The sequence below is a fragment of the Vanacampus margaritifer genome, chromosome 4 (genome assembly GCF_051991255.1).
Source record: "Vanacampus margaritifer isolate UIUO_Vmar chromosome 4, RoL_Vmar_1.0, whole genome shotgun sequence".
Taxonomy (NCBI): Eukaryota; Metazoa; Chordata; class Actinopteri; order Syngnathiformes; family Syngnathidae; genus Vanacampus; species Vanacampus margaritifer.
The window spans coordinates 31,887,103-31,903,601 of record NC_135435.1 but is presented as its reverse complement, the minus strand read 5'-3'; the positions used below and the strand labels follow the sequence as shown (position 1 = coordinate 31,903,601).

The window sequence follows — 16,499 nt, the reverse complement described above, 5'->3', positions numbered from 1 at the left end:
TCAGAGAATTAATGAATACATAACTCCTTATTAATATAATGCATATGTAGGATGAAAAACATAATTAAAATGCCTATAAAGGACAACTCAAATCAAAATATATTATAATAAAATAAAATAAAAAGAATACAGGAATAAATGTTGCCAATAAAGGAAGCGCATTTGTTCTGACCACCACAAAGTCATCCTGGAGTCCAAGCCAGATCCTTTCGGTACCTACGATATTTAGAAAACACAAATCAAATGTAACCCGAAAAAGCGAAAATAAAAGGATGATCGTAAATAGTTATATTCGATATTAAAGATACAAAACACACCTAATTCAAGTGGCAGGAAACATAATAAAACCCATTCAACGAAATTCAAATAGATGCTTGTTTGCCAACCATGAGCTGAAAGTTGTCATCCTGATGAGTGCAAATCCTCATCTTGCCCGCATTTGGCATTTAAATGAATCCAAATGGCAGGTGCGCTCGCCGGCCGCAGCGGGCCTGTTTCCTATCACGTCGCCGGAGATCGTAAAACGACAGGCGGTTTTGCTTTTACGAGAAGGCGCGCCAAAAGAGCGCCGACGTGTGCGCGGGCGTTTGGCCTTAAAGAGCCTCGGGATCCACGCAAACGTGAGGACGTTCGCTTTTCGCCAACTTTTTACCTTCGCCAGCTGGCTTTTTGGGACAGATGTTTTGCATCAGGCACGACTGCATACCTGGACTTGCTCCACATCTGGGCCAGGTGCATTCACGTTTACGCGTCGCACAAAGGCTACGTTCCACCTTGACGTCTGTATGTTGGAATTGTTGCTATTAGCTCATTCAATTTACAACGACTGTATTATTGTCGTATTTCTGTAAAGCACTTTGTTACAAGTGCAGCTCTTGTGAAAGCGATACATCAAAAAAAATGAATATATTTGTTTAATTCTGGCCAATTTTAACAACATTTTTGAACGGGTAATGCAGGTCAACTTTTCCAGATGTTTTTTTTTGTGTGTTGTTTTTAGACAGATTCTGAATGGGCACTCATTATTTGTCTATTGCATGAGCTTTTCATAATATTACTGATAATAATATAATAACAGGGGTGTGAATTGCCTAGTAGCTTGCAATTCGATCTGTATCACGATTCATGGTTCACAATTCGATTCGATACCGATTAATCCCGATACGAATCTATAAGTCAATGATTGTGATTTTATTAATTTTTTTACTGACATTCTGAAAATGCTAATCAATAAATTTGTACATGTGCACTGTAAGATTTGTATGAAAATGTACGTTAGGCTTATAAACTGTGGTCCACCGTATTTAACAAACAAATCACATTTTAAGGCTTAATGTTCCATTAATATAACATTCTTCCTTGTCCCCCCACCAGGGCACTGCCCTGGACCTAGCTGGGTGCCAGCGGCCCCCAGACCCCCGGCTAAATTTTCAGATCATTTCACTTTGGTCAAATCACATCCCTTTTTTTTTTTTTTTTTTTTTTTTTTCACAGGAGAGCTCAGTATTGTTCATTCGATTTGACATCATCATTGCTCTCCTTTTTTTTTTTTTTTTTTAAAAATCCAACAAATCAATTAAAAAAAATTTAATAAATGTTTTTTTTTTTTTTTTAAATACATATACATATATATATACACATATACACATATATATATATATATATATATATATACCCTTTTTTTTGTATGTGGGTGAGTAGTCAGATAATTTCACTTTGGTCAAATCACATCCCTGATGTAAAGTGTGAACCCTAACTCTAATTAAGACATTTTGTTGAATATTTCCATCAAAAATTGATCTTTAAAAAATGGATTTGGCTGCATATTGAATCGATACGAGAACTGTGCGCTGTAATATGGCAATCAATTGCCGAATCACTTTCTTTTAACACACGTACAACTCGCAGGCAAACGTTCCCTCTGCTCTGTGACATCAACGAATATGACACGAGCTTAATGGGAGACTTTCTTTTTTGCTAATTGTACTGACGTTTCCTGTATTGTGTGAAAAACATTCAAAAGCTAAATTGATTAAAATGATGGAACTCTAAAAATGTATTGTGAGCACGTCATAGCCCGGGTTTGCTTGCATTTCGACTGAGCAACCTGCTTGTCACTTGCATGCGTCACAACATGTTCCAGTTTCCACTTGCTTTTGTGTCTTATGTTGACGATAGCAAGAGTCATTAGGTCGAGCCGCTTTCTATCTCACGTCCGTCCGTCCTCTGAAGCGTGTCTGATTGTCTCCTATCTTTACCGTGAGTGTGCGTGACGCTCGCCACGCATCCTTTGTGTTCCCCGCAATGAACGCAGGCTCGCACTTTTAGCACTTAAATACACTCAAGAGTGCAAAAGTCTTCTTTGTTACTGTCAATTGGTGGCTTGCGGTTGCTTGCAGCCTCAAGCGATGTTGATGTTTTCATGCTGTTTGTCTCCAAATTGCTGCCGAGTGTATCTTTGAAATGGAACATTTAGCATTTTTTGTGTGCACGTGGCCGTCATGCTTTATATTTCTTGGTGGTAGTAATAGCATCAAATGTATATTCGAGAAGCCTCTGCCAAACATTTTAAGCGAGTTGGCGCTTCTCCCCTGCTCACGTCCTCCCTAAAAAAAAGAAGTCCAAAGCCAAATGTTCATGATCAAAACATCATTATGTTAAAAAAAAAAAAAAAAGCACAGGATCAAACTTTTTAAGCCACGCGCTGCCTTCATCCCAACATGAGTGCACATAACCCAGAACAAATGTCAAAATGAACCGTTTATAGCCAGTAAAGACTTCATGCTTCAAACAATGTGATCAAATGAAAGAAGACAAATGCTGCCATGTACTTTATGTGAATGAAGCTGAATCGGCACATGAGAGCTCTGTTAACAAGTCAAAGATGGCCGACGTGATGCGCTGAAGCAGCAAACTGCGGCGACTCATTTCTGACGGCGCGCCTGTCCCGGCGTTACGGAATAAGAAATGGGGCGTGGCTTCTGTTCGCCCGCATCAGCTGACATTTATCTGATTTCAATGGCCAACATCATCGATCCGCTCGTTGCGCCGCGGTCGTTTCCCCGCCTCACCCTGACAGCAAAATGGCGGACGGCACAAATCTCGTCTGCCCTCCTCGCTCGCCCTTGAATCTCGGGACACTTGCCAAGACCGAGTCGCTTTGAGCATCTTGCCGTTACTTTATCCCCGGACGGTCACGGCGACTGACTTGCCGTCTTATAAATGGACACGCTGAGTGTAAATCTGTCCACCTTCGCGAGGTTCACCCGCTTCTTACTTTGCAGCTTTTATTAGCCTGCCCCGATATCAGTCAGTGGAACGTTCCGTGTTCGAAAATAAGAGCGGCGATGATCGTTTTGTGCTGTAAAGCACATCATAATGTAAGAGTCTCGTTTGTCTCCAATAGGGCCGTTGGTTCTGGAGGGTGCGCAGGAACAGGGTGCTGGACAACTACCCCATGCCCATCGGACATTTCTGGCGAGGTCTACCGGGAGACATCGACGCCGCCTACGAGAGACATGACGGCCGCTTCGTCTTCTTCAAAGGTGCGTTGGAGACACGCACGCGCGCGCGCACGCACGCACAGACTGGAATGGGATCAGGTAACAACCAATCACAGCGCAGCTTCAGAAAACAGGTGAGCTCTGATGGGTTGTTGCCTGAGCGCTGAGTAACATTGATGTCATCTTCAGTCAAGTGGCAAAATGGCCGCCCCCCTGAGATGGATGAAAATGGCTGGATTTTACTTCATAACTCCTATTCGGAAAATGTCACATTCATCAGAATGCCATGTTTATACTAGTGAGGTCGCGTAGAACATATTATTGTCAAGAAATGTTTAAGGTTAACTTGCACTTCAAATTTTCGATGCCATGCTCAACCCACACGAAAATGGTGAATGCAAAAAGCTTGGCAACTTGCTTCCCGATGAAAGCTTTTCGGATGTTTTCCTTTCAAAGCAAAACGGTTGAATTCCTTTTCAATTTCAGGGCCTTTCAGAGTCCTTGAGACTTTTCCATGCGTCCTGTTGTGATCCATGTCCACCCAATTTTGTGTTGAAACCGGTATCAGGGCTAATCGTTCTTTCTAAAAATACTCAAAGTGATCGTCATGTTTGATGCCATGTCCCGGCCAAAATAGATGCCATGGGGAAAAAATTCAACCCTGCTTATTTTTGGAATTGAACACCAAACACCCTAAACTAAGGGAAGGGGGAGTAATTGGCACCTCCTTAACATAATAATTGATTGCAAATGATTTTTGCGCGATCTATGCTTCGCGGACGCCAGTTTGTGAACCACTCACGCTCTATCCTATGCTACGGAACACATGCAGGTAGATCACTGAAATCAATGTTGAAAAGTGCTCACCATATGGCCAGACACAATATATACATCCACATACTGTATATTGTATGTACAGTATAATACAGATTGTGGATCTTGAAGACATAAGGACCACGCCTCCCCTCCACATGTAATGCATTCGTCATAAATCTGCCTTCGTGCGGCTCGTTATTTATACGGCGAGTCCCGAGAGCGGCTTGTCTTTTTACAGCCCTGCAGCCAGTTTGTCCGAGCGGGAGGCTTTGATGCAGCTCAAGTTTGGACCGTGGGGGAGAAGGAGGAAGAGGAGGAGGAGGAGGAGGAGGAGGAGGAGGAGGGGGAGGAGGAGGAGGAGGGTGATGTCATAGGCAAACCTCCCAGTGTGACACTCGGACGCACGCCAAAGCTGGCAGAGCTTGAGAATGAGTATTAGAAAAAAAAAAAAAGTAGAGTAGTCCTTAAAGTGGAAGTTAACCTTGAACATTTGTCAGGGATGTGATTTTTCCGCTAATTCGCGGAATTCCGCTTTTTTTTTTATCTCCCCCCCAAAAAAAAAAAATCCTTTTTTTTATTTTTTTTAGTAGTTGATTGTGTATGCACATGACTCCGACAGATAACATCTTCTGCTATAACAAAGACATTTGTGGTATGCTCTAATATGAGTTACTTTTCATTTGGTCATGATACAATTATTTGTTCATGAAATTTGAACTCTTCAACATTATTTATGTGTTAACTTAGTAATCACATTAGTTAGATATGATGATATTCTCAGTGATAGTTTTTAAAAGCAAAGGCAGTCCAATGTTTTTGAATGTGACTGATTTTGAGTTGACTAAAACTGCCATTTTATATGGGATAGTTCAATATACATTGAAAATTTATGCTGTTGTTTTGTCTATTTCTTTGTCATGTGAGTGCATTGAAAGTACTTCAAAACACGGAAAACCCATGAGCTCCGGGGGGCCGGAGCCCCCCTTGTCCCCCCACCAGGGCGCTGCCCTGGACCTAGCTGGGTGCCGGCGGCCCCCAGACCCCCGGCTAAATTTTCAGATAATTTTACTTTGGTCAAATCACATCCCTGATTTGTTGACAATACTATGACATTCTGATTCATATGACATTTGCGGAATATGAGTTATGCAGAAAAATCCAGCTGTTTTTGTCCATCTCAGGGGTCGGCCATTTTGCCACTGTCGACTGAAGATGACATCACAGTTGCTCAGGGCTCAGGCAACGACCAATCACAGTCCACCTGTTTGTTTTTTTTAAGGTGAGCTGTGATTGGTCGTTACCTGAGCACTAAGCAACATTGATGTCATCTTCAGTCGACAGCAAGTGGCAAAATGGCCGACCCCTGAGATGGATAAAAACGGTGGGATTTTCCCCATTAAATGTTTTCTCTTGATTAGCTCTCAGAATATTTCACAAAGTGTAGCATGCCTGTTTCTTAAAAGGGACTGCATATTTGGGCAGCCTGGAAACCATTCTCTCGTTGTGTACAATAACAAAAAGTAACTTTTCCATAACTTGGTTTATTTGTAGCTCCGTTTCCCCCCCCATGACCTAAAGAGGTCTAGTTATCCATCAGGGAGAAATCAAGCCATTTGCTCAGTGAACGTGACCGAGTTTTGGGATCTCACCTCCACAACCATGACATCAAGCTCAAGTTGTGTCCAGATGCTGAGTGTCGGGCCTTGGCTTGAAAGCACGAGCCTGCTTTGAAAGGCGGGGGCGAGTGAGCGGGACGCAATTGTGCCAAGAGGAACGGTGGAATCCCCCGTCTGAGAAACAATAAACCAGTGAGAGCTGACGTCAGACGCGCTAATTGCAATGTGGCCATGCCAATCATATCCTTTACACGCGTGTGCTCAAATCATTTGTCATTCTCATCAAGTTGCATACGTGCAAGCCACGAGGACGTCTCAGCTAATAACAGTCCACATTACAAGCGAGTCCAAAGTGATTGTGGCAGAAAAGTCAAAACGAGTAAAGTTGAGTCGGCACGAAAGTTCAAGTTTACGGGGGTCAAGCAAGTTGCATTATTTTTAATGGTTGCAAACCAGTCTCTTTATTGTCTATTTTATCTTTGCAAATAAACGGTCATAATGTACGTGACTGGTAGAAGGATGGCGGACCCAAATGCGGGGAAGCGAGGCAGCGAGGCGGGAAGGAAGCGCAAGAAGAGGAACTTTAATAACACATCGTGGGGAAAGGCGAGCAGACAAACACGACGGGAGTCGACTGGCGGAACGAGGGCGACGATGGTGTTTCGGCGGTGAGGGCGAAGAAGACTTGGCTGATACGAAGACGAGACGCGCGAACTTCCACATGTAACATCGGACGTGCTGACAGGACAAACGCAACAGAACTAAATACATCAACACTAATGAGACACAACTGGGCCAACACAAGAGGCTGAGGGCACTGATTGGTCACACACAGGTGGCCGTGGTTAGACATAACGAGACATGGGAAGAAACCAGGAACACAAGACAAAAAAACAACAGACAAAAACACCCATAATTAACAACCTTCACAAAACCGAAGCATGACAAACTTGGAACTGACGTGACGTGTCGTCCACTTTTGACCAGCTATTGGTGAGCTAAAGTGTAAATGAATGTAGGTTACACGCTGCAGCATATTTCACTGAAAATTCGTATTTTCAACTGTACACGTCTCAAGTCGGGTTTCGTGAATGCCAACTCAAAGTCAAGTTGAGTCTTTTAGCAAGTCTGGAGTGCTGATATGGGCGACTCCGCTCGGGTCAAGTCATGTGACTCGAGCCTCCTTCCTCATATTGCGAAGGCTCAATCCGGCCGGCTCTTCTTGTTGTTCCTCCAGAAAACCGATTCTGGCTGTTCCGGGAGGCCAACCTGGAACAAGGTTACCCTCTGGAGTTGGGTCACTACGGCCACGACATTCCCTACGAGCGCATCGACGCGGCCATCTGGTGGGAGCCCTCCGGATACACTTACCTCTTTCAGGGAGACTGGTAATGCAACAAAACCCTTCTACGCTAATAAACCCTTAACGCATAATTACTGGACTCAAAAGTCATTGGGCATTTTCCAGGTCTTTAACTCTTTGACTGCCAAAAACGTTAAATAACGTTTAATAAAATCCTATGGAGGAGTGCCAAAGACGTTAAAAGACGTTTTTTTTTCAAAACAGAGGTGAAACTAACCATTTTCTATTGTTGATTACTCAAAAACTGAATAAGGTAGAAACAAACTTTTTTTTCTGATGAAAGATGACAGTCCAATCATTTGGTAGTATGTGTGTTTCCATAGTCCAAAGACATAATTTTCTGTGGACCTTGAAAGATCAGTCAAAATGCTTAAAATCGGCTGGCGCCCACGGCATCCCTTTTCTGAAAACGTCTGGCAGTCAAAGAGTTAAAGTAACGCATATGTTCCTATAACTGCAAGGAGTCAAGAATTTATCGTACAAAAAAACAGAACTTTCGAGCATACTGATAAGAAACGTAGTATCTGCACTATTTTGTCCTTTTATGGAAATGGAGTCACTGTTTAAAAAACAATACACATACTTGCTTAATGCTAAGCTTTGTAGCATTGGGCTTGGGGGGGATCCGTGATTTAAAGTCACACAGTTCAGTTGGGATGAGGTTTTCCCATAGAAAAAAAACAAGTGACTATTACGACATATTTGTCCTCAAAATAAGTATTTATTAAGATCAAGATTTTTGAGCTTGAAGTTTTTTGCTCCCTAAATTCAAAGCATCAGTGTTACTGAGGAGTTTGAATTTCATAGCCGTTTTTGTGTGACTTTTGAGGCATATTTGGGGATTTGGATTTTAAGCTTTTACTGTGTCTTTTGTGGATTATAATGCAATGAAAGTCATCATTTTGTATGCGGTTTACATCTCTTGCGACTCTGATGTGGCAGTTTTGCAGGATCTCGCTGTGAAAAAAAAGATAAAGCGTTGAAACAAAAAGGAATGAATGAAGGCTCGACTCTAAATAAGGACTTGTTGTGCGGCCGGCAGGTATTGGCGTTTCAACGAGCAGTCGCGATCGGCGGACAGAGGCTACCCGAAGCCTATCAGCGTGTGGGGGTCTTCCGTGCCCTCCACTCCCAAGGGGGCCTTCCTAAGCGACGATGGAGGTGAGTGCAGATTAGCGCAGATGAGGAAAGACCAGCAGAGTGCTTCCTGAGTGGAAGTGAGATCGATGTGATCGAAAGGTAAGCGGAGCTGAAACAAAAGAATGTGGGCGTGGCCGCTCAATTGTCAGAAGGGAATGGGAATTTCCAAAAAAGTAGGCGATACTGGCATGACATTTCACAATAAAGCTAACATGCACAGTAGTCAACATCATTTGACCTTCTGTGAACTTTTGAATGTCCAATTGTTCAGTGTTTGGTACTATTTTCATTTTCTAACAAGAGTTAAGCGCAGAAAAAAGTCAGCTCATGAAATTCGGCCTTTATTGTCAGCGGTGCTCCAAACATTGTTTTCTTTAATCCGAGTTTGTCGACAACAGGTAAAAGCAAAACAATATCGATAAGCTGAAAGTCATGTCCCCAACTTTATTGTCAAACATGCTCAAGACATTATGTCAACATAAAGTTTGTCCACAACCGCATCATTTAAAACAAAGTAATAGTGATAAGCAGGGCTGGACTGGCCATCTGGCATTCAGGGCAGATGCCCAATGGGATGGCCTCTTTTGGGGCCGATCCAGTGCTTTTAAATGATTATTTTCTTACATCTTACCCAACGAGACTGGCCCACAATTTAGAGGGACCAGTTAATTAATACATTTCGAATATAGTTAGCAAATTGAAACGTCACCAATAAACATCAGTGGCAGAACTACATGTTAGGCAAGAGTTGGGCTGGGCCGAGCTGGCAGGGATAAGTCAAAATGCCAGGGCCGATTATTATTATTTTTTTTTTTGTGCTAGTCCAGCCCTGGTGATAAGCTTTTTACATTTTTAAATGTAGTTGAAGCCATGTCACAAAATTAGGTCTTTATCGTCAGAGGTGGCAAATCCAGGTCCAAACAGTAAAAACCCTACAACAGTTTGTCTTTAGCCCCAGGTGCTAGCTAGCTAGCTTCCATGGTGCTTGTTTATCTGCTTGGGAGCTAGCATCAGGGGCTAAAGCCAAACTTTTCTTTCTTTCTTTTTTTTGGGCTAAAGCCAAACTGTGGTCGGGTTTTTACATTCTGGACCACCTTTGTTTATCGTCCAAGATGCTCAAAGCATTACTATCATTATCCAACAATATGTAAACTTTATTAGTTAACTAAGGCAAAATCACAGCAAAAAAAAAAAAAAACGTTTTAGCATTCTCTAATTTTTGCCTTTGTTATTACTCATTATGTTTGTTATCCAAGTCTGTTGACAAGTGGTTAATTAAAATAAGTAAGCTTCAAGCTAAGCTAAGCTAATCAGGAAAATCATAAGACTGTGGTCTTATTCTGTGTCTTGTCCCCGCCAGCGTACACGTACTTCTACAAGGGCTCCAAATACTGGAAGTTTGACAACCACCGCATGAAGAGCGAGCCGGGCTACCCCAAGTCCATCTTGCGCGACTTCATGGGCTGCAGCGTGGACCTGGACCCCCCCGACACCGACCCCAACGGCAAATACCCCGACGTCCATCAGCCGCCGCTCAACCCGGATGGCGGGCGCGACGACAACGAAGTCGACGACGAGGACGAGGAGGACCGAGGCCGCGACGGGACGGACGGGGACAAAGATGCCGAGGAGGACGAGCGCGAGACTCGCGAGGAGGACACCAACGAGGTGGACGTGGTTCTGAAGGTGGACGACAGCCAGGAGAGGACCATGAACATCCTGATGGTGACCATCCCCCTGGTTCTGGTGCTGTGCATCCTGGGCCTCGTCTACGCCATCATCAACACCCTTCAGAGCAAGGGGACGCCGAGGCTTCTGGTGCACTGCAAGCGCTCGCTGCAGGATTGGGTTTGAAGCCCCAACTCGACACGGGGGACGCCGAACCCTGGACAGACCCTCAGCGTAGCCTCCCACAAGTCATTGAAACAGCTGGTAACAGATCTTAAAAAAGAAGAGGGAAAAAATGGCGGTAACAGATCCATGCGGTTACTGTACTGACAAGGGATGGACATTCCAATCAGTCGATGGGTCACGTCAGATTGATTGTTGATTCCTCGCAATCAGCGTCAAACTCATTTTCCTGGGCAACATCATAATTGTGTTTTCACTCAGAGGGCCTTTAAGACTGGAAAGACGTCTTCTACACTTACCGAATGTGAATAGTGAAAACCCCATTTAGCAAGAAACATGATGTTGCTTTAGTCGGCCATATAAGTGATAGAGTTTGACATCCATTTCACCGATTGATCGATCCATCAAGGAAAACTAGTCGAGTGCCCTTCCCTAGCCTCGCCCCCCCCACGGTGCATCAACTGTAGTCGATTTATACCGGACAAGTTTGCACATTGTTTGTGTTCACTGGGTGTGACTTTGTTGTTTTTCTGTTTTTAATTATTGATTGATTGATTTCAAAACCAGGACGCCCGCTCTAGTCCTGGCTGTCCAAGCCATCTTCTTGCCTCCCGTCACGGTACACTCAGCCTGACAGCATCTTTGCTTTAAAAGTCTCCCCCCCTTCTTTCATCTGAAATATTATCAACAGAGTTGTCAAATCCAGGTCCAGAAAGTCAAAACCCTGCTACAGTTTGGCTTTAGCTCCCTAGCTAGCTCCCCGGGCGCTTGGTTACCTGCGAGGGAGCTAGCTAGCGCAAGGGGCTAAAGCCAAACTCTGGCAGGGTTTTGACTTTCTGGACCTGGATTTGTCCAAAAATATATAAACGCAACACTTTTGTTTTTGCTCCCATATTTTTTGGTTAGTGAGCACTTCTCCTTTGCCGAGATAATCCAGCCCTTCCATATGATATGGCACACCTGTGAAGTGGGATGGATTATCTCGGCAAAGGAGAAGTGCTCACTATCACAGATTTACACTGCTTTGTGAACAATATTTGAGAGAAATGCTGATATTGTGCATGTGAAAGAACTTTTAGTTCATCTCATAAAAAAAAAATGCGAGCAAAAACAAAAGTGTTGTGTTGATATTTTTGTTGAGTTCCACGTCTATGGTGAGCAGACCCACGCAAAGTATCAAGAAGCCATGCCTGAAAAGAGACGGGTCGTTTGGGTTCAAAGTGCGTGTGAGCAGAGCAACGCAGCCTCCAAACGGGCTCTTACATAAAATCTCCTCTCATACACATGAAATCTGGCATTTTGGTGAGACTGGTCTTGAAATTGTGTCCGATTGCTACCAAATTTGGACCGCAGATGCCAGACACATCTTTGAGTTCTAGTTGTCCGATGACCTTTGGGCTGGTCGGGCGTAGCAGATGACAGACAGTACACGAAGGGCCAAATTTTTATCCCCTTAGAAAAGAAAGTCTTCCATTGTAGTTTAAAATAACAATTTTCAGGCCATTTTTTTACAGCTTCATAGATGAACTCCTCGTTGAGCTTCCAGCCTCATTGCTCATGAATTTGAACCTTGTGTAATATGCAGGTGAACAACACTTAATGTTGTGTGAAAGTGGTTGACACTATAGGCTGTTGGAGCAAAATAAGAACCAAATTCTAAACCATCCGCTTCTTTCCCGCCTTCCACGTCTTTTCTTTGCCTTCTTTGGTAGATGTCAACAAGTGTCTGTAAACACTCTCTAAAAGGAAGCGCTGGGCTAAACTTTATACGTCTCGCTCGCAGACACAACGGAGAGTTGAAAAGTCACACAGGAAGACCACCCGTCACCTCCACTGGGGGGGTCAAAGCTCGGCTCTTTGGGTTTAAAACAGGACGTACTGAAACAAGTGCAACTCGGTTCATGCAGCGTTCAGCCTCTAATGGACCTTTTACAGCCGGCACTTATTTGTAAAGGTGCGACGGCGGTGGGAGGTGGTCCGGGGTGGGCCCGCCGGCTCTCATGTGAACGGCAGCTAATCCGCTTCATTAAAAAACAGCAGGTGTGTGCACGCGCCACCAGACCCCCGCTGACCCGAAACCTTGAATTCTGAGAACCCCAAACACGCTTTTATGTGTCAAGAACAAAGACAAAAATGTCTTATTTTGTCCCTCAAACCGTGTTTAGCGGACGCAGACTCATATTGTACTTTTGGCTAAGCGGGGCAACTCCTGGATTCCTTTCAACAATCCTCCCCTGAAACCAGTTTCACTTGGAACGTCAAATTTGGTCGGCATGAAGGTCTGAAAAGACACAGCAAGTCTGACATTTTGGTTCAAAGCAGGAAAATGTAATTTTAGATCATACCATTTGGTGAAACTATTTGGATTTTAAGGGGTAATTTTAGGGTCGGTTTTGGTTATTTAGATATTTGAACTTTTGATATCTGTAAAGTTGGTCACATTTCATTGTGAGATCCATCAAATGTGTTCTGATTTTGAATCATAGAAAGTAATCTAAATTGAATTCATTCCAAGGTTTAGGTGACATTTTGACCTACCAAAAGTTGTGTCAAAAACTTAACTGATGCGGTTCCATTTCGGGTTGCATTGTTGTCGTCGTGTTTTATCCAATTGTTGTCCCTGTTAACCGTTGAACAAAAAAAAAAGAAGCCAAAGAAAAAGTAAAACTCACTTGTGGAATTACTGCTTTGCCAAAATTTTCTGGAAGTTCAAAATCCAAAATCTTGTTAGTCTTCTTAGCGCTTCCTTTTGCCATGCTATCAGCGTAGTTAGCGTTAGCGCTCACCACAAGTGGTCGTTCATTGCCACTACAGGTACGAAAAGTGCAGCAGAATGGTGCTAGTTAGCACTTTTGTACTGACAGATCCACCACATTGCGATATGTGTGTGTGTGTATTTCAGTTCCATGTGAAGCTACACGCTAACATAGAACATAACTTCAATGGGGGAAGTGCTATCTGAGTGGCTTAGCTTAGCTTAGCAGCTCAGGTTGCACATGCATGGAGAGAACAAATTTCCTGCCCTTTGAGACAAGGAAAGAAGGAAAGGGGGGGGGGGGGGCAAACACAGTTCGTAGATCTCAGGCAAGGAGGCTAGTGGGAAAGGGGCGGGGGGGGGGGGGGACAAACTGGCAACGCGCCACATGACCCAAATTCCCCGTGTAGCCAAGCAGCAGCTGGCTGCGGAGGAAACCTGAGCTTTCAGTGGAAGCACTTTTGTGTTTACCAACTTGAAAGGCTTCGGTATGAGCACTGACAGACGACCCGCCCCACCCCCTGCTTATTAGCTTCTCAAGCTAACGTCCCCGGATCATCCGGGATCGGTGTGTTGATAAAAGAAAAAAACGATTATTCCTCCCTACCTTTTCTTCTGGCCAATTAAAAGCTCTGATATGATTGTGCCGTATTATCACATAACATGAGAGATGCCAGCAGCGGGAGCGCTAACGGGACACGTAGCTGCGTTGACAGGAAGCGGTCAATGACGGTTGCCAAGAAACCGTGTCATCTGTCCGTCTTCAACGCTGGGGGGGGGGCCCGCCCAGTGGCAGCTAATCAGCGCTAAAAGCAGACCCCCATCCTCCCACCCCAGCGTCTCTTCTTTCCTGCTTTTCACCTCCAGACATGATCAGTCGACGCCAGATGATCAGAGTGACTCAGCAAAGTCTGCGAGGTGACCTTGATCTACTTGACCCGTATAGCGAACTGAAATCCATCTGATTGAAATGCTTGTTCAGCTGTCTTCGCTTTGCCAGTCATAGCACAAATACACTCGAAATCTTGTCCCAGGTCCACCTAGTGGTTCAGTTTGGATTGGCAGAATACGGTTTGGGTCTGGTAGATCCAGATCAGGCTTGTGTTAGCACTGTGGGATGTGTTAGCATGACATCGTAGCATAGCAGTAAGGCAGGGTGTAATTTGTCGTAGCGAATCATTGAGACCGCTGTGTAAAACCAAAACTTGATTTTCAAGTGTCACCGAGATCCATCAAAAATGGTTGTGTTTTAGCCATAACGGAACCCTTCGGGCTGTCCCACAAGGTTGCGCAACCGCGTAGTCCACTAAGCAGTACAGTTTAGTTTACCGCGGCACAGTTTGAGTCAGGTAGACCCTGATCCGGCTTGCGTTTTTTTTTTTACCCATCATAACAGGAAGTAATTCAAACACAGCGTAGCACTGAAACCGTACCCAACTGAACCCAACTGTGCGGCGTGATGGGAAGAAAAATAAAAAGCCTTGTAAGAATCACTCATCTCGCAAAAATGGATTCGCCAGACCCTGAACAGAAAATCCAAACTTGCTTTTTGCACAGCAGCACTGTGATTTCCTCTCATTTCCACCAGGCAGGACATTTTGGTCCGCCAAGGTACGCCCATCAGGCACGCGTGTGTTACTGTGACATCGTCGCATTAACGCAAGATATGATTCGCACCATTGAAACCAAATAGAACCCAACCAAACCGCTACGTGGAAACGTGTCGTCCGATCTTCTTTTTGTTACAAAATTGAGCCTTGTTTGGTTTGCTTTGTGTGTCTGGTGTGACTAAATCTTACTTCACAACTGCCACGGAATAGAAATAAGGATTAAAATCCCTCTGGAACCGCAGCAGACTGAACCCAACAGTACTGCTCGGTTATTACAAAGATGTCCTACAAATTTCTGCCTCAGCAAAAAGAGATCTCGCCGCAAGCGTGTGTGCGTGGAAGGCATTTTATCTGGAATTGGAGTCCATATGATTAGCAATTAGCAGGCTGCTTGTGGTGGCGTGATTGTGACTGTCAATGCCAGAAAGCCATGAGAACAAACATCAAAACCACTTCCTGGTTCAGTCCCAGGTCCTGAAATCGTCCCTCGACCGCACTGTGTTGAACGCAGCTGTCCTCGGAGCAAAAATGGTCACGTTGGCGCAACTTTTTTTTTGGGGGGGGGGGGACGCATTATCCTAGCCGCCCGCTCAGGAGATCCTCGATGGTTGTCAGCATCTCACCTCTTGTGACCGCCAGGACCCGATTCAATCGTCTTTGTCTCATTTGGTGATTGTGTGTGTATGTTAATAACATTCCAATTAGTTGATTGATTGTTTTGAAGATTTTATACATTAGTGTTGTGTGTGATGTTCACCTCTAGTTGAGTGTTTTAACAAATTCATGCTGGACATGTACACGATAATAAAAACAAAAAACACTCTTCAGAGGTTGTGAGTCATGCTTGTGAGAATCACGCCCAAAACATTACAGGGACAACGTTTTTGTGTAGAAATGCAAAAACAAATTCAGTTGTATCTACATTCAACTTATTTACATTTCCGAACAATTTATTACAGTTCAGTAAATTGGCAATTCCAGGTCCGGAAAGTAAAACCCCTGCCACAGTTTGGCTTTAGCCATCGATGCTAACGAGCTCGCTAGCTAGCTCCCTAGCAGGTAAACGAGCACCATGGGAGCTCGCTAGCTCGCTAGCTAGCTAGCGGCTGGAGCTGAAGCCAAACTGCGGCAGGGTTTTGACTTTCTGGACCAGCATTTGCCGCCTCTATTTGAGTACATATTTTTACTATATTTCTGTACATTTTGGTAGTCACTTTTTACTTCACATTTGATTGCACAAGATTAAACAGCTTATATCATTTGAGTACAAATTGTTGTACATTTCAGAACAATTAAGTTCAGTTTAGTGCATTTTAGCACACGTGTACAATTTAGTGCTATTGACTACATTTTAGGGTCATTTCATTTGTTTTAGTACACTAAACATACCACTATTTAGTACACTTTAATGCAATTAAGTCCCACAGTATTGTACAAATCAATCAATTCTAGTCCCTTTTATGACATATTTGACATTGGTGCGTTTTTGTCCAATTGAGTACTTTTAGATACAAACTTAGGTCGAATCTTCAAGTTCAGTGGAGCGCTGAGGTAGTTTCAGTCGTTTGTAAGAGGTGAACTTCACTGCGATTTAGTGCAGCATGTGAATAAATGACCCTCATGCCCAGGACCTGAAGCCTGACACGGCTAAAGGCCGAGCCCAAGCCTACATATTCTCTTTAGATACTGAATTGGCACATTTGGGACTCAATCTCACTGTTATTATATTTGTCAGTTTTAAGCACTTTGATTTCTTACATTACATCAAGCTGACACCCCCCCCCCCGGTCCAACTTCCTGCGCTGAGGTCACGCTCCATAGGGCCTGACTTCCTGTCTCACACGG

At 43.9% G+C, this 16,499-nt stretch overlaps 1 protein-coding gene across 2 annotated transcripts in view; it reads left to right on the top strand.

Moving 5' to 3' along the window:
• Positions 1-13,342, top strand: part of mmp15b (matrix metallopeptidase 15b) — a 31,321-nt gene extending 17,979 nt beyond the window's left edge. For both annotated transcript variants that reach the window (XM_077563231.1, XM_077563232.1), the window contains exons 7-10: positions 3,407-3,545; positions 7,173-7,323; positions 8,341-8,459; positions 9,799-13,342. In XM_077563231.1, coding sequence (XP_077419357.1) covers positions 3,407-3,545; positions 7,173-7,323; positions 8,341-8,459; positions 9,799-10,292 — 903 coding nt within the window. In that variant the 3' untranslated portion in view covers positions 10,293-13,342. The remainder of the gene's footprint in view (positions 1-3,406; positions 3,546-7,172; positions 7,324-8,340; positions 8,460-9,798) is intronic.
• The last annotated feature ends 3,157 nt before the right edge of the window (positions 13,343-16,499 follow it).